This window comes from Ursus maritimus, unplaced genomic scaffold (genome assembly GCF_017311325.1).
Source record: "Ursus maritimus isolate PB19 unplaced genomic scaffold, ASM1731132v1 scaffold_25, whole genome shotgun sequence".
Taxonomy (NCBI): domain Eukaryota; kingdom Metazoa; phylum Chordata; class Mammalia; order Carnivora; family Ursidae; genus Ursus; species Ursus maritimus.
The window spans coordinates 33,316,978-33,343,575 of record NW_024425008.1 but is presented as its reverse complement, the minus strand read 5'-3'; the positions used below and the strand labels follow the sequence as shown (position 1 = coordinate 33,343,575).

The 26,598-nt window shown below is 35.0% G+C and overlaps 1 protein-coding gene across 15 annotated transcripts in view; it reads left to right on the top strand.

The window, feature by feature from the left end:
• Positions 1–26,598, top strand: part of FUT8 (fucosyltransferase 8) — a 411,868-nt gene that overhangs the window by 282,757 nt on the left and 102,513 nt on the right. For all 15 annotated transcript variants that reach the window (XM_040641772.1, XM_040641777.1, XM_040641778.1 and 12 more), the window contains one exon: positions 20,533–20,770. In XM_040641772.1, coding sequence (XP_040497706.1) covers positions 20,533–20,770 — 238 coding nt within the window. The remainder of the gene's footprint in view (positions 1–20,532; positions 20,771–26,598) is intronic.

Below are 26,598 nucleotides of genomic sequence, written 5' to 3'. Positions count from 1 at the left end.
ACAGTCGGATGCTTAACTGACTGTGCCACCCAGGTGCCCCAGCATCTTGTTGTTTTTAAGTTTTTATACTTCTTATATACTTGTATCTTCTTAATTATCAATAAGAAGTCTTTTTAAAAAAATTTTTTTTGTTTAATGTATGTTTATTTTTTTTCTTCCAAGTTTTTACTTAAATTCCAGTCAGTTAACATAAGTGTATTATTAGTTTGAGAAAGACTTTTAAAACATCATTTCTTAGTTGAGGTATATAACAGAATGCATGTGAGGTTCTTAACATCTGTTACCTACAAAAAAATAAGCAACTGATGACATTCTAGATGCTACTCCCCTAAACCATTTTATCTTTGGGGATAGAAACAATAAAGATTTTATCCTCCTTACTTTTTTGAATAGAAGTTGAACTTAAATTGGATTTTGTCTAATTTAGGTATATCACCCTAGCATCTACTTGTTTTGAACATTATTCCATTTCCTCAGTGGTTTTCTTTTTCTGGAAATAAGCCTCTTTTTTTTCCCTAAGAAATGGCAAATTTCACTATACTTCGACTCTGCCCTACATTATAATGTACACAGTATTGTTATAGAAACAATTTTCCAAATCTTAAAGCCAGTCTGGTTTCCACATAGAAATAATGTTACAACTGGGGATTTTGACCCCAACTACCAAGTCCCAGGCCAGAGGTTCATCTTCCAGAATCCCTGTCTCAATTCCAGCAAGGAAAGAACTGGGGAGTAGCAAAGTTCCCAGGAAAGGAAGAGGGAGGCTACTGACCAGAGGTGGATTCAGATTTAGGGGCTGGACCTGAAACCTCTACAGTCTTTGACACTCTCTTTTATAAAAAGGAATACAAATACAGAATTAAATGTTAAAGTAAATAGTTACAGTCGATTCTCATTGTTTGCATAAATTATGTTCTGTAAAGTCACCAAAAACACTGGATTAGTGAACCACTGCTCCTGGGTTCCTGTGAATCTTTGGTCACAAATTTTTGTCAACCAATTAATATATGATCTGTGTTATATATGTTTCTGTTTAAAAACATTTTGTATAATATATATTGTTGATCCACTAACATTTAACTCATAGCTTCTAGCACTGCAAGTCATACTTGAATGAAGCTTATGTAACACACATGTTTTTTCAGTAAAGCACATCACAGCTTTCCTGTGCTTAGGAATGCTAGACAGCACTTCACTATGCTTAGGCGTGATTTTAAACAGTGAAGTAGTCAACAAATGCACAAAAATGCAAAAAACGTGGCATTGTATAGACTGCAAAAAGGATGCTTGTTCATAGTGTGACAGCTAAAACAAGAAGGCAAAATGCTATCTTGTTTGACCTCAGCTGAGAACTGTGTGCTTCAGGCAGCCCACATTTTCACTGTATTGGCTTGTGTCCGCAAGTGACCCTGAGAGCACCTCAAGTATTGATTTTGAGATTGCAAGTAAATTTTAGCTAGTAGGCAAATTTGCAAATATGGAACTTATGACTAGTGAGGATCAGTTGTTTAAAATGAAAAAAAGAAATACCAACAAATTAAAAATTTTACAAAGTTGACATATGCCATAACACAATACTCCAGAAAAATTGAAAGTCTTATTAATTGCCTGATACTCTTTATAATACTGTTTTCCCCATATTTCTTAGCTTCATACTCTTTATGATTTATAGGATTTTCTATAAAGTGAATTTACAGTGATTTTGTAATATTTCTTATAAAGAGAATGGAAAGATCGAATCAGATCTTTTTATAATTTCTTTCAATACTTTATTTATTTGAGAGAGAGAGACAGAGATGGCGGGAGAGAACACAAATGGGGAGGAGAGGGAGAAGCAGGCTCCCCACTGAGCAGGACACCTGATGGCAGGGCTCGATCCCAGGACCCCAGGATCATGACCTGAGCCGAAGATGCTTAACCGACTAAGTCACCCAGGCACCCGAAAAAAGTTGTTTTTTAATTATTGGTACTTGTGATACATAAAATTTACAACTTTACATATCTCATGTTTATAGTACTGCTGTAAGCTTGTTCTATACAAAGTAATTCATATAAATTCTATATCATGTGATCCTTATCATAAAAGGAAAAAAGAATAATACATATAATTGTTTAGCTACATTTTGAATTGCATGCACTACATTTTTGAGGATATTAATGACAGAAAACTTCTGTGTTGACTAGGCATTATTGGGAACTGACTCCCAATTCTCTGATTACCTGACACTTCCCATGCTGGGTGCAGTGGGACCCATTGACATTGTAGTATGTCCCCTTGCCCTGTATCTATGTCACAAAAATAACTGCACAAAAGTAATCCTGAACCACATAAATATATCCCTGTAGATCTAAACTAAATGAATCCCCAGCTTAATTTTCCTATAACAGGATCCCAGAAATGCTGAAGGCCACTTCACTGCCACCCAGTACTGACTCCGACACCAGGAAAGTGAGATGGGAGGGAATTCCAAGTGGGACAAGGCAGCCATCTTAACTCATTGTGGTCAAAGTTTACAATTTTTGCAAAAACATATGACCAGATGAACACATTACATAAACACTTCTCCTCCCAGGGCCTTTGAAGGGACCTGTTCAAATGAGGGTCCCTGCAGCTTACATTTCAGTAAACCCACTCTGCTCCTAAGGAAGCCCTTCTCACGGAACTAGGAGGGAATCTTATCGCCCTTAGACATAAGATTACCTAAGAACCACTGTAATTAAGAAGCCTGAAATAAAGACATACGGGAAAATTAGATGAAAAGTAATAGATGCTGACTATTTAAGATTGAGTGAGTTCTGTCTATCTCAAAGACATAGATAACAAAGAAAAACTAGCTTGCCTCCAGTTAAAATTTCACCTTATTTATAAAGTAGCTTTCTGACTAGGACTTTCAGTCATTCAATCCCTAGAGTATGCAGCACTTTCTCAAATTGACCAGCCTACGATTGATTATCAGCTGCTCTTCACTGACCACCCACAACCTTTGTGTCAGACTGCCATGCTTTAGGTGTAAGTCCTGGTTACTGTAGACAATAACCATGTCTGTTCAGTAAGTCTTAGATGTGAGTCAGTGATAAATCATAAAAGCATACAACTACATGTCTATGCGATCAATTAAAATATATACATGTGCTCTGACACTAGAAAATGGTGTGATGGTTCTCCTATTACTTATAGTACTGTAGTAGCTATTCTAAAAAGTGTTTGGATGTTCTGTATGGGATGCCATCATATGTTTGACCTACCTAAGCCAAAAATGCCAGTTGTGATAAATACTTATCAGGGGGTGGTGTGTGTGATTTATACAGCTCGTATCACTTCAAAAACCCATCTGAGAAAGGTTAGTACTGATTCTGTTTTTTCTATAGAAAATTGAGACACTCAAGTCATTACATTGGTGTTATACTGGGTTCAAGGTTTGGATCAATCATTTTGAAAATAGATGACAAAACATCCAAATATTTCAAGGTCTCATTAAAGTCCTTTAATTGGAAGGTAAAAGGGAAGAAATATTTCTTCTTAATCTTCTGCTACATTAAAGGAAGTTGTGAGGATGAATAATGCCTGTAAGCTGCCCCTTCTATACACTTTCTGTATTGCTAGGTAGTAAGCATAACTCTTACGAGGCAGGTGTTGTTATATTCAATATGTAGGAGAATAAATTGAGGCTTAGAGAAGTTTGCGTAACTTGCCTAGTAAGTGGCAGAGGGGAGAGGCAGAGTCTTAACGTCATTATATTCACCATTAGCAAGTGCTTTGAGGAGCCAGTATTTTGTTTGTTTTTGTTTTGTTTCATTTTCCTGGTGCTTTGTTGAAGGTGATGAACTGAATATAAGCTTTAGGGGCTGCTTTTAATATTGGCTGGTGAAGCCACATCCTTTTTTGCATCTGCCCATCATTAGCAACATAAAACCTTGCCACAGAAACCTTAAACAATTAGATTTCTCATGTACCTAGTTAATAGAGGAAATTAAAGTATAACTTTTAAATAACTAAATGAATAGAACCATAAAATACGAAGTTTCTAGAAGTGTCTTTTGCCTATATATATTGTTTCTACCTCTTAAGAAGATTTCTTTGTCATTATAAGAGATTTTTAATTTGCAAAAGTCAGAGAATATAGACTTTTTTTCAGTAATGGACAAGTCTGAAGAAAAAAGAGATACATAATATAATATGGAGATTCTATGAGAAGTACGTTCAAAAAGTCATTATTTTTGTCTTTAATCGTAACAGTAGTCATGAGAAGTGATTCTCTTTCTTTGGATTATAAAAAGTTTAACTTAATGGTGGTAGAATGTAGAATGATGTGCTAAGTAGATTAAAATTCAGATAGAGGTGTGAGTAGAAAGCCTGATTTTTCACAGAAGAAATGTTAAACATGTCCTGACTTCCCCATTATATCTAGCAAACATCTTTCTTTCCAGGTGGTAAGAAACAAATATTACTTGATTCTATCCAGTTTTCAGTGTTGTTCCATACACAGTAGTGGTATCCTTCAAGTATATATATGGATGAGGTAAATGTCCTCTTCAAGATTTTAGCAGCTGAAACATTAAGAAAATACTACTAGCAGTATAAGTAGAAAGTAATGCGGGCATTGGATCCTAGGTTTATTGAAGAACTAAATCTGTGTATCTCACTAATGGTAAAAGATCTCAGAACTTGTATCAAATCAGAATACAAAACAGAATAAGACATAGGTTCCAATATTCTTAAGAAACATGTATTCCTACCCATCTTGTCTAATGTTGTCTTTCCTTTTGCCAACCTGTTTTTACAGATTTTATTGGCCTAGACCAGAAGTCAACAAACTACTACCCTCAGGCCAAATCTAGCTCAGCTATTTTTGTAAAGTTTTATTGGAACAAAGTCATGCATATTTCTTTAAATATTGTCTATGATTATTTTCAGGCTACAGTGACAAAGTTAAATAATTATGACAGAATATCTGGCCTGCAAAGCCAGAGATACTTACTGTATGGTCCTTTACAGGAAAAGTTTGTTAATTGTGGCCTAGACAGTAGTAGAAATAATTCTTAAATATTTTTGCCTTCTGTTTTCCTTTGCTTCCTCCTCCTGTTCCTTCAGCTACGTATGAGCTCTTGTCTGTATTTGAGATATCAGCTTTCTGGGCATATGCGTTTGTCTTCCCCATACTGAAGTTCCTTCCCCAATTGGTTATTTTTTTCCATTTATGAATGAGTTGAAGAGTTTTTACTGGTTAGATCATGGAACTAGATATGAAGTGTATGTAGATTCTCAAGAATATGCTCTGTTACCGACTTTGGCCATATTCACTTTAGATTGTTATTAGCCCAAAGGCCGAGAAGCAGTCACTTTAGATCATTATTAAGAGCACAGTGATCTCCTTAAGATACAGTAAGGAACACTTAATGATTGTGAAGCTTTCAAATGCAAAATGTTATCTGTTTAAATATTGGGGCCACGTCTTGATTTACTCTAAATAATATCAGATTCTACTAGAGGGGCTTTGAAGCATCTAAGCTAATGAAATCAGTTTTTTATTTTACTTTATCTTTGATTTCTTACATGTTGGAGGTAGGGAGGGAATGAGAGTTAGTAGCTTTTTTTTTAGTTCATAATTTTCTTTTGTTTTACTGAATAGCAAAGTTCTTCTGGTATATTTGGGCTTTTGTTGTCATGCTATTACAAGAGGCTCTAATAGCCAGAAAGATTAAGATGCAGATAGGGGTGCCTCAGTGGATTAAGCCTCTGACTCTTGATTTTAGTTTAGGTCATGATCTCAGGGTCATGAGATCGAGCCCTGCATAGAAGCCCACAGAGCTCCACAACGGGAATGGAGCCCACTTGAGATTTTCTCCCTCTACCCCTCCCCCCTTTCCCCTGTTCACACGCTCACGCGCACTCTCCCTCTTAAAAAGAAGATGCAGATAGAAAAAGAAGCAGATAGAGATTTCAATATGGAAAAGTAGGGAGTCACTGACTATATCTGAATGGCTAAAGACAGGTCATTATTTTTACCATTGCTTGTTACTGTTTTCTCTCAACTATTTCATATCTTTCCCAGAGCTATGGCACCTTTTTCTTGTTCCTCTCTCTTCTCATTGGCATAACCATTGTTTATTATTAGACCAAAATGTATCATCTATAAAAAACCAACACTTTTATACACACACACCCCATCATTTCTTTTATCAAATTGAAGCATAGCAGGGACTATCTGGGGTTGTTGGAAGAATTCTAGTTACTATTCTGCCAGTAAAATAGCCTCGTAGCTTTGGACATTTCTCTTGCTTAGAGGTTGTTGTTTTTTGTTTATTTGCTTGTGTGGAAGGTTTTTTCATTTATTTGTTTTACTTTGAATTTTGGTATAAATCCTCTTCCCCTGGAGTGATTTAAGTGGCTGTACTTGCTGGGTTTGGAAGTGTCAGGGCTAGTGGAGGAGACCATACCTTGAAGCTGCAGGCATTGTCAGAAATCAAGAGAGGTGGTTGGTTATAGGACGCCCTGTGAGAGGGCTGCTTATGATTAAAGAGTTAGGGGCAGAATAGATACTATGTTTGACTTGCAACCAAAAGACCTAGTGCCCTGCCCTTTGTACATATATAATGGAGGAAAAAGGAAATAAAGCTGTACCCTAAGAAAAAGCTTTTAAATATAAGGAATTTTGCCTGTGTTCAAAGCCTACATCCCATAGAGGCTTTGAATAATCTTTTAAATATTCACTACTAGAGTTCTTTTCTTCAAACAGATGTTATATTTTCCTTTTACATAAGAAGATACAGTACCATAGTGTTCTCAAGATTCAAATTATTGAAAAAAGGTTGGTTTATAATTTTTAAAAGAAACTTATATGAGCAAATGCCTCTGGAAACACAAAGTCATTAGTTTTCCAATAAATAAGTAGCATTATAGATGTGAGTTAAATGTGCATTAAATGAGATTATGTTGGGCTAAAACATAGGCTTCTGTTTCTAGATAAGATGTAGTAAACACATTATACCCTATTCTTCCTGCTAAGTGCCCCCCCCCAAAAAAAATCCTGTACAACGTGAATCTTCTATATTTGTTTATTTCCTTGTTTTATTCCTGTATATCCCAGTTGGAGGTGCTAGAGAATCCTCCAACCTAAAAGTACTAATGGGTGGAGCCAAAAAAAGGCCTCATTTTGATTACATCTATCCTGTTCCAGGTAAACGTCATGAAAAACGTTGCCCCATGCCCTTCCCGGTACCATCACTGTGGACCTGAAAAACGTTGCCCCATGCCCTTCCCGGTACCATCACTGTGGACCTTGAGCACATAGCCCTGTCCACCATACCTGCCCTGCAGTAGTGAGGGCACCCCCACTTCTCCCAGCTGGTGTTACAACCTCAGAGGCTTTGGACAAAACCTGTCCACCATCCCCACACTGCAGTAATAAGGCAGTTCCCATTCTCACCACCACTAGAGTGGAGGGAGGGTTATAGGGAAAAGAGAGTTAGAGAACAGAATTTTTCAAATCTATGTTTGAATACCTGGACAGACCTCTGAATATCACATGCATGTAATTAATGAGAATTGATGCAGAAAAAAGGTTGAGAACTGAACTCTGGTATGATAGACCACTTAGGCTTCACACTGGTTCTTGGTTAGCCCACAAGTGGGGCAGAACAAAATAACACTGAAAAAGTTTTAATAATTAAGTTGACATTTGAGCCACAACCAATAAAAGTGAGCCAGGAGTCTGTGTAGTTTGCTTCCTACCAAAATGGATCATTTAATAGAAAGCAGAGTCTCATAACATAATATTCACCATATACCAAGAACCAGGAAAATCTTAATTCAAATGACAAAAGATAATCAGCAGCAGATAGTACACTGAGATGACACAGATGTTGGAATTACCTGATAAGGATTTTTAAAAAGATATAATACTAAAAATGCTCCAGTAAGCAATTATAGACTTGAAACAAATGAAAAAATAGAAAGCCTGGGCAAAGAAATAGATGATATAAGGAAAAAACAAATGAAAATTTTAAAACTGAAAAATACAATAATCTAAGTAAAAAAAACTGGCTCATGGTAGGATAGCTGTAACAGAGGAAAGAATCAGTGCACTTGAAGTTAGATCAGTGGAAATTATCCAGTCTGACAACGATTGAAAAAAAAGTAAACAGAGCCTCAGGGACCTCTTAGACAATAACAACAGCAACAAAAATTTATGTTTCTTATCTTTGGAGTCCAAGAAGGAGTGAAGCGTGAGAGTAAGGGATGAAGAAATGACTGAAAACTTCCTAAATTTGGCAAGCCAACAAGTTCAAGAAGTTGAGCAAATTCCCAACAGGACAAACCTAAAGCAATCCATTTCCAGACACTTTTTAAGTAATTTGCTGAAAACTAAAGACAAAAAATTCTTTAAAGCAGCAAAAGAGAAGCACATGCATTACCTATAGAGGAACGATTTGAGTGACAGCAAATATCTCATTGGAAAACATGGAGGCCCGAAAGGGGTAGTAAGATTTTTTTTTAAGTGCCAAAAGAAAGAAACTGGCAACCTAGAATTCTTCATCCAGTGAAAATATAATGAGGTGAAATAAAAACATTTTCAGATGAAGGAAAACTGGAAGGATTCATTGCCAGCAGACTTGGTCTAAAAAAGAAATTCTTCAGATGGGAAGAAAATGATGACAGAAGGAAACTTGGAACGTCAGGAATAAAGAAAATGCAAAAGACAGTAGATATAGGGTAATTGATTAGTCTTCTCCACTTAAATTTTTTAAAATGTTTGGTGGTGGAAAACAAAATTTATAACATTATCTGATGCAGTTTTCAATGTATATAAAGGTAATCTTTAAGACAACTATATCATAAAGGGGGAGAGAGTAAAGGTAGTGAGGTTTCTACGTCCCACTTGAAATAATAAAGTGTTGATATGAGTAGACTAATAAATTATGTGTGTGTGTGTGTGTATATATAGATGAATCAGAATTGAATACTGAAAGTTCAAATTATGCCCAGGAAAGCAGGAATGGGTGTTGGATTTGTCAATACTTTTGCTTTGTGAATTGGTATATAATCATGTGGATTTTCTTCTTTAAACTGTTAAGTGATAGATTACATTGAATGAATTTTGAATACTTAACCAACTTTGCATTCCTTGAATAAACCCCACTTGGTCATGATATATACATATATCTATATATTTATATATAGATATAGTATATATTCACATATATGTATATATCATAAAATAGGTTGAAAATGATAAAATATGTTGATAAGATGATAAAAAATGTCAACATGATAAAAAAATGTTGACAAAATCCAACACCCATTCATGATAAACACTCAGCAGACTAGGAAAAAATGAGACATTCTTCAATCTGATTTTTATTTTTTTTTATTTTTTTAGATTTTATTTATTTATTCGACAGAGATAGAGACAGCCAGCGAGAGAGGGAACACAAGCAGGGGGAGTGGGAGAGGAAGAAGCAGGCTCATAGAGGAGGAGCCTGATGTGGGGCTCGATCCCATAACGCCGGGATCACGCCCTGAGCCGAAGGCAGATGCTTAACCGCTGTGCCACCCAGGCGCCCCATCAATCTGATTTTTAAAAAAAGAATTTATAAACAACCTACAGGTATCATCACATTTAAGACTAAATGAAATACTTTTCTCCTAAAATTGGGAATGAAGCAATGATACCTTCTCTCACCTATTCTCTCACTCCTACTCATAGAAATGGAAGTTCTTTGCAGTCCAGTAAGGCAAGACAAAGAAATAAATGACATATATACTAGAAAGAAAGAAGACTATCCCTATTTGCAGGTGACATGATTGTCTCCATAGTGAAATTGCAAGTAATCTACCAAACAATAACAATAACCACACAGCTATAAAACTCCTAGAATAAGTGAATTTAGCAAAGTTGTGAGATATGTGATCATCACACAAAAACTCATCATATTTCTATATCCCAGCAAAGAAAAGTTGAAAACCAGAATTTTAAGACATACTACCATTTACAGTGCTCCAGGAATTGAAAATTAAATACTTAGGTAAAAATACTGATGATAAAATAAAATGCTGATGAAAGAAATTAAAAATCTAATGAGTAAATTAATATATTATGTTGGAAGATTCAACATAGAAAAGATGTCAGTTCTTCCCAGACTGATCCATAAGCTTAGCATAATTCCTATTAAAATCCCAGCAAGTCCTTTTTTCTTTTTGTATATATAGACAAGTTGATTCCAAAATTTATATAAAAAGGCAAGGAACTAAAATAGCTAAAGCAACATCGAAAAAGAAGAATTAAGTTTGAGTAATCATACTTTATAGTTTTAAGACTTGACAACTATTGCAACGGTAATCAAGATAATGTTTGGTATTGGAGGAGGGGTAGACCTATATAAATCAATGAAACAGAATAGAATCCCAAATAAACCCATATGGGTATGCTAACTTTTTTTCATTGAGGTGAAATTTATAAAACCATCTAAAATGAACAGTTCAGTGCTATTTAGTGCATTCACAAGGTCGTGCAAACAGTACCTTTATCTAGTTGCACGGATTTCATCAGCTTAAGAGAAGACCTCATACCCATTAAGCAGTTGCTCTCATTCCCCGATTCCCTCTTCTCATAGCCCTTGGAAACCACCAACCTGCATTCTCTATGGAATTACCTATTCTGAATGTTTTGCATAAATGGAATCATACTATATGTAATCTTTTCTCTCTGGCTTCTTTGACTTAGAATAATGTTTTCAAGTTTCATCCATGTCGTAGCATATATGAGCACTCCATTCCTGTTTATGACTGAGTAATATTCCATTGTGTTGAGTATACCAAAACGTGCTCATCCATTCATTTGTGGATGGACATTTGGATTGTTTACACCTTTTGCTATTTCAAAATAACATTGCTGTTAACATGTCTCTACATGTATTTGAATAAGTTTTCTGTTCTTTTGAATATATACCTATGAGTGGGCAATTGATTTTTGACAAAGGTGCAAAAGTTCAGTGAAGGGTCATCTCATAGGGGAAAAAATGGACCTTGACCTAAACCTCACATTTTACATAAACTAAGTCAAAATGGATAGTGAATCTAACAGATAAATGTAACATGTAGAACTATAAAACTTTTAGAGGAAAATGTTGGAATAAATCTTGTGACCTAGGCTAAAAGTTCTTAAACGTGACACCAAAAGAACGGCTTATAAAAGGAAAAAAAAATCAATAAATTGAACTTTATCAAATTAAGAGCTTTTGTCCTGTGAATGACCCTGTTAAAAAGGATGTAAAGACAAGCCATAGACTGAGAGAAAATCTTTGCAAATCACATATCCAACAAAGGTCTTGTATAACTCTTTAATGTCAACAGTGAGAAACAATCCAATTGGAAAATGGGCAAAAGTTTTGAGCAGACAACTTTACCAAGGAGGATATATGGATGGCAAATACGTACATGAGAAGATGTACAAAATCATTAACTATTAGGGAAATGTAACCTAAAAACATGATGAGATCCCACTACATACCCATCAGAATGGCTAACATAAAAAAATACCCAGAATTTGGAGCCACCAGCTCTCTCGTATATTCCTTATGGAAATGTAAAATGGGATGGTCATTCTGGAAAACATTTTGGCACTTTGACTCAGCAATTATGCTCTTGTATATTTATCCTAGAAAATAAAAATTCATGTGCACACAAAAATCTGTACATTTGCATGCATAGCAATTTAATTGGTAACACCTTAAACCTGAAAACAGCCCAAATGCCCTTCAGCAGGTGAATAGGCTGTGGCACAATCCACATAACAGACTAGAAGTCGGTAATAAAAAAGAATGAACTATTGATACGCACAATAACGTGGATGGATCTCAAGAGCATTATGCTAAGTGATTTTTTTTAAAAGCCAATTTCAAAAGGCTACATACTGTCTGATTTCATTTATAACACTCAGAGTTACTAAATTATTGTCATGGAGAACAGATCAGTAGTTGCTAGAGATTAACATTTGGGGAAGGGTGTGACTCTTAAAGGGAGTATTGTAAGAGAATTTCTTTGTTTTAATGTAACAGTTTATATCCTGATTGTAGTACTAATGACATGAATCTATACATGTTATAAAATTGGATATACCATACCCCCCCACACACACACAAAAAAGAGTGCATGTAAAACCTGGTGAAATCCAAAGAAGGTCTGTATATTAGTTAATTATGTTATGTAAGGTCAATTTCCTGATAATGATAATGAACTGTGGTTAAGTAAGATGTTCTTATTGGGGAAAGCTCTGTGGAAGATATACATGGTAACTCTCTACTGGTTTTGTAATTTATTGTGGGCCTTAAATTATTTAAAATAAACAGCAAAAAATACAGTGTTAAAGATTTCAAAAAGTGAATAACCTGATTCAGTTTGATGACTGTTAAATTGAGGCAGTGAGAAAAATCGTCTTAAGAATGTTTTATTTTTAATTAAACGTAATAATAATAACTGGGGATTTTAAAGAAATTAAGCTCAGCTAAGGTTGGATTCTGAGTGCATGGATAGCTGCATGGAGAAATGGAACAATGCCTCTGTCCGGAGAAGAGGCAGCAGGATTTGACATCTGGTCTAGTTATTGTTGATGGTTTGATTGAAAAACCAGTGAGTAGACAGACAAGTGCTGTAAGTACCAATGCTGCCGGGACGAAGGGCACTTCACAGAATGGAAAGCTGGCAAACAGTGTAAGTTAGTCTTTTCTTTACAATAAAACTAAACATTTGCAGCAGCCTTTGCAGAAGAACAGAGTTTCAACTAGTGTTTCTTTTTTGTATCTGCTATCTACTTTATCTTTTTTTTTTTTTTTTTTGTCTCATTTTTTGATCTGGGCTAACCATTCCCAGACTTCCTTTTACTTTTCTCCCTCTTCTCCCGCCTCTTCCTCTTTCCCTGTTCCCCTCTCTCTCCAACATTTCTTCCCTTTTCCCCCTTTCCTCCCTCCTTCTCCTCTCTTCCCCCTTTCTTCCCTTCCCTCTGTCCTTTTCACATTCTTTTCCCTCCTTCCTCTTTTTTTTTTTTTTCTTTTTTAAAGAGTACCTGCCATGTCCTCTCTGAATTTCAGTTTTGAGGAAAGAGAGCCTAATGAGTTCTGTGAAGTAAAATAGTGGAGGACATTACTGAAATTCAACCTTAATTTTGAAACTATGTTATTTTTAAACTGAGCAGTTAGCTGATTCTGACACCGAGAGATCAGACCCTAAACCTCTGGAGAAAAATTGAAGGTGCTTGAGGTTATACATCTTCTGTACAATTGTGTAGCAGTAGCAGAATCTGGCTTCTCAGGTAATTTCACTTTTCTTCTCTAGCCTTATTTAAGTTAGATTCTTGGATGAGAAAAGTTAGACGTGGATGCATCTCATTCTTTCTCTGCCTTTCCTTTGTGACTTTAAAGTAGCAGAAAATATTACCAAGGTTGCTTTAGTGTACTCATCTCATGAACCTGAAGTAGAGACTTTGTAGAGACCACTTGGAATATCCAGAGATGACACACTACTGTCTCAAAGACCCTCGGTAGAAGAAATGCCCCATAATGTTTGTTGCTTTCCACTGGACTTGTAGAATTTCCATCTTTTTAAAAAATGGCTTTAGAACATTCAATAGAGACTTATAGGCAAAAAGCAAAAATTTTAAAAATACATTTAAATTAAGTCAATTTTTGCTTTATTTACCAAGATCTTCCTCTTCTATAACTGTATAGTGACCATTTGCCTTTGCTTCAGTGTGTATGTATCTTGATATCTTTTCTCCATTAAGTTTCCACACTTAAAATTTTATCAAATACCTAAAGGGAAATTGATTTCCTGCAGCATTTGGTAGCCTTCTTGTGCCTCACCTATTGTGTTGTTCTTACTACTTGCAACAAATTGTTTTTTGCTGGAGGGGTAGAAAGGATACCTTGATACTATCTTAACTTTGCTATGAAAATATTCTTGTTTAATGCATTAAAAGACAATAATTTCCAGTCCTGGCTTTTAAAAATGAGAATGCTTTTAAACTTTCTCTTTCATGGTTATTAACTATGCCCAGACTTTTCATTTTAATTACCACAATGCGGTACTCCAGTTCTCTTATTTGCTTCATTACCTTCTCTGCTTTGGTTCTGAAAATAATTTTAAAGAAATAAAATCAGACTGTTTCCAATACAATGAAATGCTTTTACCACACTATTAATGAATCTTTTCTTCATTACCAACACAAAGCTGGATGTTGCAGATCTTTTTAAACAAACAAATTAAAAACCATTTAGTCTTGTGATTAGAGCAGACAAAGAGTACAATAAAATTTAACTTACCTGGCTCATTCCTTTGGTTTTTCTGACCTCTCTTCATTGGAAATATAAGCTGTCTATGGCTTAACTCCTCCCTAGAAAAGAAATGCTGTTAGAGAGTTCAGGGTTCTGGGTTTTTTCCTTAAATGTAAGACCTGAAACCGTAAACATACTAGAACAAAACTTAGAGGAAAAGCTCCTTGGACATTGTTCTTGACAGTGAGTTTTTGGATATGACACCAAAAGCACAGTAATAACCAGGAGGAAGGAGATGGGGGAAATGGGGAGATGTTAATCAAAGGTACAAAGGTTCACTTATGTGGGATGAGTAAGTTCTAGAGATCTAATGTACAGCATGGTGACTATAATTAATAATACTGGCATTATATACTTGAAATATGCTAAGAGAGTTGATCTCAGGTATTCTTGACACCAAAAAGTAAATTGTAATGATATGAAGCGATGGATATGTTAATTAGCTTGATTGTGGTAATCGTTATACAGTGTGTGTGTGTGTGTGTATGTATATATATATATATATATTATATATACTTTTTAAATATATAAAATTTTTTATTGTCAACTATGCGTATGTCTATAAAGCTGAGAGAGTGACCAGATGAGTGCTCTGAGCTTGTACTTCTTGTTGAATCTTGGATTAAAGACATCATGGAAGCATTGAACAATAGATTGAGAGAGCTAAATTTGAAATTCTGGCTTGTCACCAATTAATTTATTTTTGTCACTGTCAGCTTGACATCACCTTTGTCCCCCTACATGCAAATCAATTGAACTAATGGTCTTTGAGCATTTACTCTTTACAAGAGTTGCCTGGAGATATTATGTCCAGTATATATTGACTAAGTTTTTTTGTTTGTTGTTAATTTAGCCTTTGAATGCAGTGTTTTTGCTCTGTAGTAAATCTAGGCAGATAAGTGAGGAAAATTACATAGTGCCTCTAAAATTTTCCTCTGAAGAGGCTTTTACTTTTGTATATTGGAAATCTAAATAGTTGTGGCAAAAGACTTTATCTTTGATTTAATTTTAAAGCCATGAAATCAGTACTATTTTATAATGTTACATCATTAATTCACAATTACTACTAATTTACTAAATGAAGGCAGTGGAAACTTCTAAATCTTAGCAGTGCCTGCATAATATAAGAATAGTTCTGGTTTACTAGTTGATTCAAAATTATTCTTTTTTAGCAAAGTAGAAATTAAGCTGGCTTCCTAATTTGAAATATGTTCAGTAGTAAATATTTTTGTATTTTAACCAAAGCAAAAAGGACTAAAATATTTCAGCATTATGATGGTGCCTTTACTGAATTAGTAATCATTTAGGTTTAAGAAATGCTGCTTCTCTTAATGTACCATCTTAGAGGCATATTGATTTTAATACACTTCTTAATTTTTATTTATATGATAATGAGAACAAATACAGCTTTTGGTTCTATTGATTTAGGGTCATTCTTGGAAACTAGCAATGTCAGAATAAATGCCTCAGCGTTTTAAGGAAAAATGGAAGGGCATCTGGGTGGCTCAGTTGGGTAAGCGTCTGCCTTCGGCTCAGGTCGTGATCCCAGAGTCCTGGGATCAAGCCCTACATTGGGCTCCTTGCTCAGTAAGAAGACTGCTTCTCCCTCTCCCTCTGCCTGCTGCCCCCACTGCTTGTGCTGTCTCTCTCTCCGTCGAATAAATAAATAAAACCTTTTTAAAAAATTAAATTTAAAAATGGAAGAAAAGGAAACCGAATACAGAAGAACCCTGTCTTAAGTCCTTATTTCTTGATTTATATGTACTATAGTGATAGCTTTGCTGCAGAATTATAACTGTAAAAATGTTACATAACACTGTTAGTAAAGGTCCATAATTGGGCTACCTTGCATCACTAAATCCAAAAAAATATTGCATTTATCCAGTGTGAAATGATGTCTCTTGAGATGATGAGGATAAATGAGATAGTATGTTTGAATTAGCTTTGAGCATCTCCCATGTCATTTAGCTTCATAGTATCTCTGAGAAGGAAGGATGGGTAAGCAGAGAGAGTGGAGGGAGGTAATTTTTGTCACAATTTTTAATGAAGAAAATGAAGCAAAATCACACAATTTAATTCATAACAGGGCCTGAATTAGAACAAAATCCTATCTTAAGCCTCTCGAGGCAGCGTTCTTTAACTAGAATGTTGTCTCAAGTAATTTTGACAAAATTACCTCCTGTTTCTAAAACTTGAATAATCATCATCATTTCAAGGAAGAAGAATGTATGTGCCTATTAATGCCTTTGACTTCAAGAAGACCATATATATAAAAATCCCACATTGTCAGTATAATTTAGAGAGTTTATAATTTTACTTTGCTCTTAACTATTGTTCTTTACAATATAGACTCCTATTTACTAATGAAAAAAGTACTTTTACTTAGCATCTCGTAAACACAATAAATTTTAGTTGTTAAGGTTTAGCTTAAATACAATTTTATTTATAACCCTTTCCAGTCCAGCTGAAAGTGATTTTTCCCTTTTCTATTCCTTAATTTCTTGTTTACTACAGTCTTATTATATTTAAGTTGTCTGTTATTATTACTTATATATAATTATTCTGTTGGATTGTCATCTCCTGAGTTTTGTTGTATATATTAAGTGCTTAATAAATACTTATTTAATGAACAAAAATTCACCTATACTTGGTCAGTGAGTGATACTCAAGGCAGGAGGAGGTGAGACCCTCTCCCAGGGGACTTAAGGGGTATATTCTCAATCTGTATTTCCCCATCTTCCACTCTCAGATGAGAAGTACTTCCTAGTAGGATTTCTGCTGGGAGTGTATCATATTCCACACACACACGTGGGGGTGGGGGGGTGTTGTGTATGTGTGATGAGTGGAGAATGTCGTAAAAGGGAGAAAGGAGAAAAATCGAAAGAATCACAATATAGAACAAAGCAATATGCCTGCATTCTTGCATAAATGATAGAGAAATATAGAAGAAAATGCATTAGGCACACTATAGAAGCTATTGAAAAACAGATTTTATCATCAGAAATAGTTAGCCTGTTAAAGTGTTAGCATAATTAAAGCTTCTTTTAGTAATGAGGCCCTTCCGTATATGCTTGCTTATCGATGAGGCATACCAGCAAGCCTTTTGCAGACAGAAAGTGTAAAACCAGGATCAGTGGCAATTGACAAAGGTTATTTGGTAAGAAATTTGAAGATTACGCATACGTATATATGCACACGCACGTGTGTGTGTGTGTAGAACAAAGGCTCTGTTTCCCCTTTATAGATTCCTATAAATCTCTTGTTTGTTGCTACTCTGTAAGTGGTGGATAACAAAAACTTAGGTCATGTAATGGGTTTCCCATAAGGTTCCTTTCCACCTGAATAAATCCCTGCCCATCTCAGAATTGTTGTTTTGTTTAACTTATAAATACCCACTTGTTTTTTTTTTCTAGTTATTTTGGTGAGCCTAATCTTGTGTCAGAAACACACATTTTTTTCTATTTCTCACTGTCTCTCTGCCTTTTTATGAACAAGATGTTGCGTATTTTTCAGACTTTTACATATTTTTGTGAAAAAATTGGACTGTGACTCTGAGCTTCTTCAGTACTTTATTTATTGTTCTCATTCTAGTTATTCATTTTCTCTTCTCTTACGGCCAGCCTCTGCCTTGGAATCTTCCATTGGTTACCCTGTATATATGTAGACCTTTTTCATTCTGGAACTAAACATAATGGATTTTATTTCCTTTCTCCATATTACCTATGACATAACAGAAAGATTTAATATATTCTCAATTTAGCTTGGTTTGAGGAGCACTAAAATTCTTGAATTAAGCTTCGTTTCGTAAACTGTCCATTTCTTTCTCTTAGGACTCAGTCCTTGTGCTCAAAGCATTGCATTCTAATTAAACGCAGGAAACACAATAGATGTGCCGGTCTTAAAAGCAAATGTGTCTTCTTTTTATTTAAAAAAAAAAAAAAGCCTGTGGTTTCAAATGTTTAATTATTATGTTCCCTCACTCTTTTTTCCCTTAAAAAAGATGAAGATTAATGTAAGACATGATAGGGGAACTGGATGTGAGGTATATGGGATCTCTGTATTATCTTTGCAATAATTCTGTATATCTAAAAACTGTTCTAAAAGAAAAAGTCCATTGAAAAATATATAAAGGACATTTTCTTTTTCATTCATATGAATTTTAGAGATATTCAAGTGCTATATTTCTTACAAATCATGAAAAATCTGACAAATGTCAGTGTTCTTTGTTTGCCCTTTTGATAAACTATTGAGTTAATAATAAAACTTTGAATCAGTTTGAGAATGTTACTTATTCCCAGGATTCTTATATTATATCGGATAGAAAATAAATGATATTGGTCTTCCAATAACACATCACATATCCTCTGTTCCTCTCAAATCTTTTGCAGCTAAACCAACTAGAGTTCAAAGTCTCAAAATGAAAAGAATCAGCAACTCTAGTACTTGATTGGGGAAACAGTATTGACCAAATCTTGCTGAATTTAACCTGGATTCTCTCAGATTCATAAGGACTGTTAACTTTTCAGAAGGCTTCTGAGCACCTGAGTGGCTTAGTCGATTAAGCATCTGTCTTTGGCTCAGGTCACGATCCCAGGGTCCTGGGATCGGATTGATTCCCAGATCAAGCCCCACATGGGGCTCCATGCTCAGTGGGAAGCACTCTGCTTCTCCTTCCCCCTGCTCTTGTGCTCATGTTTCCTCTTTCTCCTTCTCAAATAAATACTTTTTTTTTTTTTTTTTAAGAAGGCTCTTGAGGGTATTAGGTTCAGCTTTGATAGAAAAAGACCAGCCCGCTGTGGCACATTTGAATGTAAAAGATACCTCTTCTGAAAGTAACTGTATTGCATTTTCCCTTCTCAGTTTCTCCTTCAGAATCATTTTATACCTTCACCTTCCTACTTCTGTTTCTAGGGCTCTGCTTGACCAAAGAAATGATATCCCTGGAAAATATTGTAGATTTGTGGTTTGGCAACTGCTTTTTTTCAAGGCTCATATAAATTGAGAACTGGTTACTTTGCTTCTCACTTTGTGGGAGAAAAGATTCTGTTCCTGACGATACCCATCCTTTCTTTTAACCTTGCAGACAAAACAGCTTAAAACTTCCTAGGCTAAGGAGTCCCTGTCAAAACAAATTTTTATTTGAAGAGCTAAGATGCCTAGGGATATTTAGCAATAGCCCATACGAATTATGGTGGAGTCGAAGCTTTAGAATAAAAAAGACATCTCTCATTAACTGACCCTGTTGCACCCACTGTTAGATAATATTGTTTTAACCACTTGCTATTCATCTTATAGCAGGGTATACAAATAGAAAAATGGACCTCCTGATTAAAAATTGGCATAACAGTGGGTAGGCAGATGGGTGAAATAGATAAAGGGGATTAAGAGGTACAAACTTCCAGTTATAAAATAGTCATGGAGATGAAAAATACAGCATAGAGAATATAGTCAGTAATATTGTAATAATGTTTGGTGGCAGATGGTGACTGCTCTTATCATGATGAGCACTGAGTAATGTATAGAATTGTTGAATCATTATGTTGTACACCTAAAACTAACATAACACTGTGTGTTAATTATACTTCAATGACTAAAATATTGGCACAATATAGAACATATTACATATTTTATTGTGAAAATTACTAGTAGCTATCATCAAGGTTAGTTGTTTTTTTTTTTTTAAGTCCTGAACTCATATTTTTTTTAATTTAATGGTTTCACTTCCATAATGAAAAAGTACATTTTGTTTGAACTCTGGAGATAGATGGAATTAATAGGTAAACTATAGTTTTTCATTTAAGATGATTTGAGCTTCAGCTGGAAAGGTAAGCGCAGCATGCTGAGTACAGCTGGAATAAATAAACTATTTTACTTCTTCCAAAAGATCTCAGTGTATGCAACTTTGAGTTCAGAGATGATCATACTTGCATGTTCTGAGTGATAGAGAAGTGAAGGAGTTTTTTTTTCAATGTAATGCTTCATTTCATATTTGTTTAGTGATGTTTCCAAATCAACTGTCCTTTTCACTGCCATCTCTCTAAAATAAACTTTCAGTGGATTCTTTGAAATTCAATCCTAAAGCTGGATTCTTGGCTTAGTAAGATACACTGGATCAGTCCTGACTAATTATATGATTTTTGACACTTGTCATTTATAAAGAGAAGATGACCTCTCTTCACCTTTGTTTGTCTTTCTTCCTGACAGAATCCCAAGGACTGCAGCAAAGCCAAGAAGCTGGTATGTAATATCAACAAAGGCTGTGGCTATGGCTGTCAACTCCATCACGTGGTCTACTGCTTCATGATTGCATATGGTACTCAGCGAACACTCATCTTGGAATCTCAGAATTGGCGCTATGCTACTGGTGGATGGGAAACTGTGTTTAGACCTGTAAGTGAGACATGTACAGACAGATCTGGCACCTCCACTGGACACTGGTCAGGTAAGAAGCCTGTACAGTATTTCACATCTCTGGGTTGAACTGCCACATTCCAAATTATCAGATTTCCAGGCACAGCTTTATGGCTCATGGTCATCTTTTTCTCTGGATCCACGACTGTTCTACATTACCAGGGTAAAATCTAGAGTGATATTTTATTTTAAAAGTGTTTTATGACCTGTTTTATTTCTTTTTTTTAAAAAGATTTTATTTATTTATTTGACAGAGAGAGACAGCCAGTGAGAGAGGGAACACAAGCAGGGGGAGTGGAAGGACCTGTTTCATTTCTAATGTTCATTTTTATCTGGATTTAGCAAAACCACTAAGTTTTTTTAAGGAATGTAATTTACTCTTTTAATGATAATACATGATTCACTTTTTAGGGTACTTTCACATTATTGAACTCCTTGGATACTCATAATGATCTAATAAAGTAGACCGATACATGAGAATCTTCACCATGTGTGAGAATCAGCTGGGAGGCTTGTTAAAACACTGGCTTCTGATTCAGTAGGTTTGGGGTAAAGGGTGCTGAGAATTTGCATTTCTAACAAATTTTCCAGATCGGGGATGACACTTTACCTCCAGGTACCTTTACCTCCGTTTTACAGTTAAGGACAATGAAACTTAATTTGCTTGTGCAATTTTAATTTCATTCAGGAAACATTTGATGAGGAAAAATATGAGTAAGGTACTATGCTAGACATTATCTCCAAGAATTTAGTGATAAAGGAAATACAATATAGAGTTTCTTACTGCTAATCTATTGTTGTTTCTGCAATGATGATCTTTAAACAAGGTCTAAAGTCGGGCTACCTCTGTGAAAATCCTGGCTTTATCAATTTGTAATCTTGGGCAAGTTACTTAACCTAGGCCTTAGTTCTCTCATCAGTAAAATGAAGAGTAATGTTTACTTACCTCTGAATTGTTGGTAGGATTAAGTGAAATAAGATATGTAATGCACTTAGCACAGTACTTGATATATGAACTCTAGTAATTATTAGCTGTCGTCGATAGCTTTATTCACTGGGTAGATATACAGTGAATACCTACAGTGTGTCAGATACTGAACTAAGTGATTAGGTGAAATGCTAAGTAAAACAATACACCATCTCTGCACTTACATCTTGTGGGAAGTCAAAAATTTTTCAAAAGGCTGAGGCATTTCTGTTAATATAATTTCTCATGGAGTGGAGCATCTTTTTTCACAAGTTTGAAACACTAATATGGGGGCACCTGGGTGGCTCAGTCGTTAAGCGTCTGCCTTCGGCTCAGGGCGTGATCCCGGGGTCCTGGAATCAAGCCCCACATCAGGCTTCTCTGCTGAGAGCCTGCTTCTTCCTCTCCCACTCCCCCTGCCTGCGTTCCCTCTCTTGCTGGCTGTCTCTCTCTGTGTCAAATAAATAAAAAAAATCTTAAAAAAAAAAAAAAAACACTAATATGGAATTAAAAAGCTCTGTCATTGGCAAAGTGAGTAACTTTAGTTCCCTTGTTTCTTTTTACCTCCTTTGGAAAATATCAGATAGTACCTGACTCTTTATAGAAGTGACAGAAAAGTTAATTGGGTAATTTTTATAAAATGCTCCAAGTTGTTCTATAAAAGGTTCTATATGGATTTATTTTTTATTTTTTTAAAGATTTTATTTATTTACTTGAGAGAGAGTATAAGCTGGGGGAGGGGCAGAGGGAGAGGGAGAAGCAGTCTTCCCGCTGAGCAGGGAGCCTGACGTGCGGCGCTCCATCCCAGGACCTTGGGATCATGACCTGAGCCGACACTAAGCTGACTGAGCCACCCAGGCGTCCCAGTTCTATATGGATTTAAAGTATTATTTTGTGATGTGAATTTTGTCTTCTTTAGGATGATTTAGGAGCCTTATTGTATATATCAATATATTTTTTCTTTGTAACTCCAAGTTTTAGAGGAACCTCTTATTAATCTAGAACCTTAGCTGAGCTTTAATTTTGAGGTTACATCTCCCATTGATCTGGTCTGTGGTTTGCAGCTGGGACAAACAGATTAGGTGTCAAGGTTAGGAAGATACAGGAAAAGCAGTTCTGTCAGACTCATTGTGGCTAACTTTTTCATTTTGTGGACTTTGTTTCAAGCCTCTTTGCTTGTGAAGTAGTAGCCAGAGTAGGATAAGGTTCTTGTGTTAATAGAAAAGTAAAAAGTTGGCCCTACTAGACTTATCAAATCTAGTATATAGTTTGGCCTTGCCTAAAAGCTACAACTGGTTATTTGGTTTGATTTTTAGTCCTTGCTCATACATTTTGTAGTCTGTAGTGGCAACTACAGGATATGAAGTCTAAACAGCCTTGAATTTGAAACATGCAGAAGTTCAGAATTTCTTAATGTTATAGTTTTAAACAGGTTCCAGAAATCATCCTCCTTTTATGTAGATTCTAAGGCCTAGTAGATACCAGGTGATTTATCCAGGATTATGCATTTATAAATGACAGAACTGTGGCTGACACATTGACTTCCACCTACCTTCAGTCTATATCCTTCCCAGTCAACTCATGTCAAACACCGTACCCATTAGAACAATGAAAGACATAGACACTGTCCTGAATGTCTAGGAACTAAATAAAATTACTAATTTATTTCCTCCCCCTGCCCTGTAACTTTTTCCAAACCTTCCATATAATTTCCACTGAAGAGTTATCAGTGGTGTTTTCTTCTCAGTCATTTGCAGTCCCTGATTAAAGAATTCATTTTATCGTGGTGGCTCATAATTATGATTTTAATTTATAGATCTTTCCTTTGTTACTACAGGTATTGTATAAAATCATATATTTTTCTTTGTGTTATTGAATTAAACTGTGCCTGTTGGACACCTTTAATTAATTAAACTAGTGATTATTTTCAGTATGCGTGCAGAACTCGTAACTAATTTAGATGCTAATCATTTATCTAAAAGAAGGAAGAGATTTATATTCTGAGCTTAGAATATTTTATTTTTATGAAAGCTGTGGTAGCCATCCACTTCTGTTTCTGTTTATATACATTATCTGTATATGTACATTTTGGAGAAACTAACCTATTTCTAGAATTAGAGGAAACAGAATGAATTTTAATAAGCTCTTTAACATTAATTCTTTAGTTAGCCATAAATCAACTACTACATCTGTTATTGTACTGACTTGTATAAAGCATCTTGGGATATTTCCCCTGGCACCATTGCCATGAAATTATTATTGTTTATACACACTTGACATGATATGCCTGCAGGTGGAATTTAGTGATTTCTGTTGAAATCTGTCACCAGTACAGGAATTAGTATGCACATCTGATCATTTCAAGAGCTAAATCATACCTTATTGTGGGTTGAGTTCTGTTTTTCTCCTTCATTACTTATGAAACCATATCCTTTGTAGTAAATAATTTCATTAAGTGAAGGAAAATATTCAAATGCTTCCAGTTAAAATAATAACAACAACAATAATAATAATACTTTCCCATCACCTATAGATGTCATGTCTATTCTAAAGTTGCTGATAAAATTATCAATTTATTTTTCTATAGATACAGTTTGTTTTTCTATATATACAAGCTATTTCCTAAAGCTGAACTAACTACATGTAATAAGACTCATTCTTCCAAATATATTCCTTATGATAATTCAGAATGGAATCTTGGTGTTTAATGGTTTGAAGTATCTTTCAACAATTATTGGTTTGATTTTTAATATATATTAACTGTTTTGGGCCATTATGATGACCAGCTTCCAAAATTCTTATCTAGTTCTTTATTCTTATAAATAGTCTTGAATAGATGATTTAGCGACAAAGAACCTCAACCATTTAAACTCAATTCTCCACTCTTTTTTCCATTCTAAAAACTGAACATTTATTCAGATTAGCAGTTAAACCACTTTGACTGTTTAGTATTTCCTTCTCCTGTCTTTTACCGCTGTCTTAATAAATACGTAATAAATCGAACTGACTTAATTTGATAGGTCTAATGGGAACACTTTCTTTTAAATGAAGAGAATGACTAGTAACGAAAAGTGTTTCTAAATACGATAAAATTTAATGCCCTAGAGGTGCCTGATTTAAATACATCTTTAGGTAGATTGCCATTTGCTATATTTAGTTATCTAAACTGGATGGTTACCTTCTCTCCATACCTCATTTCAAAAAGGTTTTGGTCAGAGTTTTATTTGTCATCCTTATATGGAGGCAATCTTAAAATACAAGTAATTTAATAAAAGCACCCTCTCTGTGCCAGGCACCATGCTGGACTACACGAAGAAGACAGACATAGTCCCTGACCTGTCAGGGCCAGCCTAGGGGGAAAGGCAGACAACTGAATGGATATTAAAATATATTGTAATATGAGTAAGTTGATAGGACTCTGAAGCATATATCTAACACATATTTGGGACTCTTCTGGAAGAAGTGACTTTTAAGCCGAGGCCCAAAGAATGAGTAGGAGTTAGCCAGGTAGAGTTGTAGTAGAAGAATTTTATGTCATTGGGCATAGCATGTGAAAAGAGAGGCAAGAGAGTATGGAGTCACTGGGGAAACGAGAAGTAGTTCCTTGTAGAGTTTGATTATTGAGAGACTTAAGTTTTGTTCTGGAAACTTGTATCATTTATCAGGTGTCTGTTTGATGGTTGTATGATTTTGTTCCTCCCTAAAACCAACAGGTTTTAGTTCAAGATTCAAAGCCCTTTGTTTTGTTTTTGCTTCAGAGAGGGGCAAAGTTAGAAATTAATTGGCTTTCAGCTGGCTCTTGGTGTCATCCAGGAACCACTAAACTTTTTTTTTTATTAAAAATTTTTTGTTTCATTTTTAATGTCTTTTAGAGTTTACTCTTGGTAATTTTTTAAAAGCTGACAAATACCACAAACTAAAATTCAGAAAAAAATAACGTATTTTTGTTCATTGTCTAAAGCAATTCTATAATGCTATTTTCTCTGCATTTTAAAATTGGATAATTTCTGTATGACAACAATTTGCATTATCATTTTGTATAGAAAGAATAGAAAGGTAATTCAGTCTTCTAGCTTAGTTGATCAAATTATTTTTCCAGTTTTATTGAGATATAATTATCATATAACATTGTATTAAAGTGTACAATGTAATGATTTGATATAGGTATATTGTGACAAGATTACTGCAATAAATTTAGTTAACATCCATCACATTCATATACTTATAAATTTTTTTCTTATGATAAGGACTTTTAAGACTTACTCTTTTAGCAACTCTCAAATATACAGTATAGCATTAACTATAGTTATTATGGTTCATTATATCCCCAGAACTAATTTATCTCTTAACTGGAAGTTGGTACCATTTGACTACCTTCACCCTTTTCTTCTACCCCCACCCTTCCCTAGCCAATCTGTTCTCTGTTTCTATGAGTTCAGGTGTTTTTAGATTCCACATACGAATGAGATCATACAGTATTTGTCTTTCTCTGACTTATTTCACTTAGCATAATGTCCACAGGGTCCACTGATGTTGGCAAAATGCTAGGATTTCCTTCCTTCTCATGGCTGAATAATACTCTATGTGTGTGTTTTCTTTATCCATTCATCTATTGGTGGACATGTAAGTTGTTTCTGTGTCTTGGCTGTTGTGAATAATGCTGCAGTGAAAATGAGGGTACAGATACCTCTCTGAGGCAGTGATTTCTTTTCCTTTGGATATATACCCAGAAGTGGGATTGCTGGATCACATGGTAGTTCTACCACTAAACTCCTTAAGTTTGACTTAGGTCAAAAGGAAAATCTCTGCCTCAGGCACAAATTAAATTAAAACTTCAAGTTTTCCTGTGAAACTAGTATTTTTAACATTTACAGAACTACTAAGATGTCTGT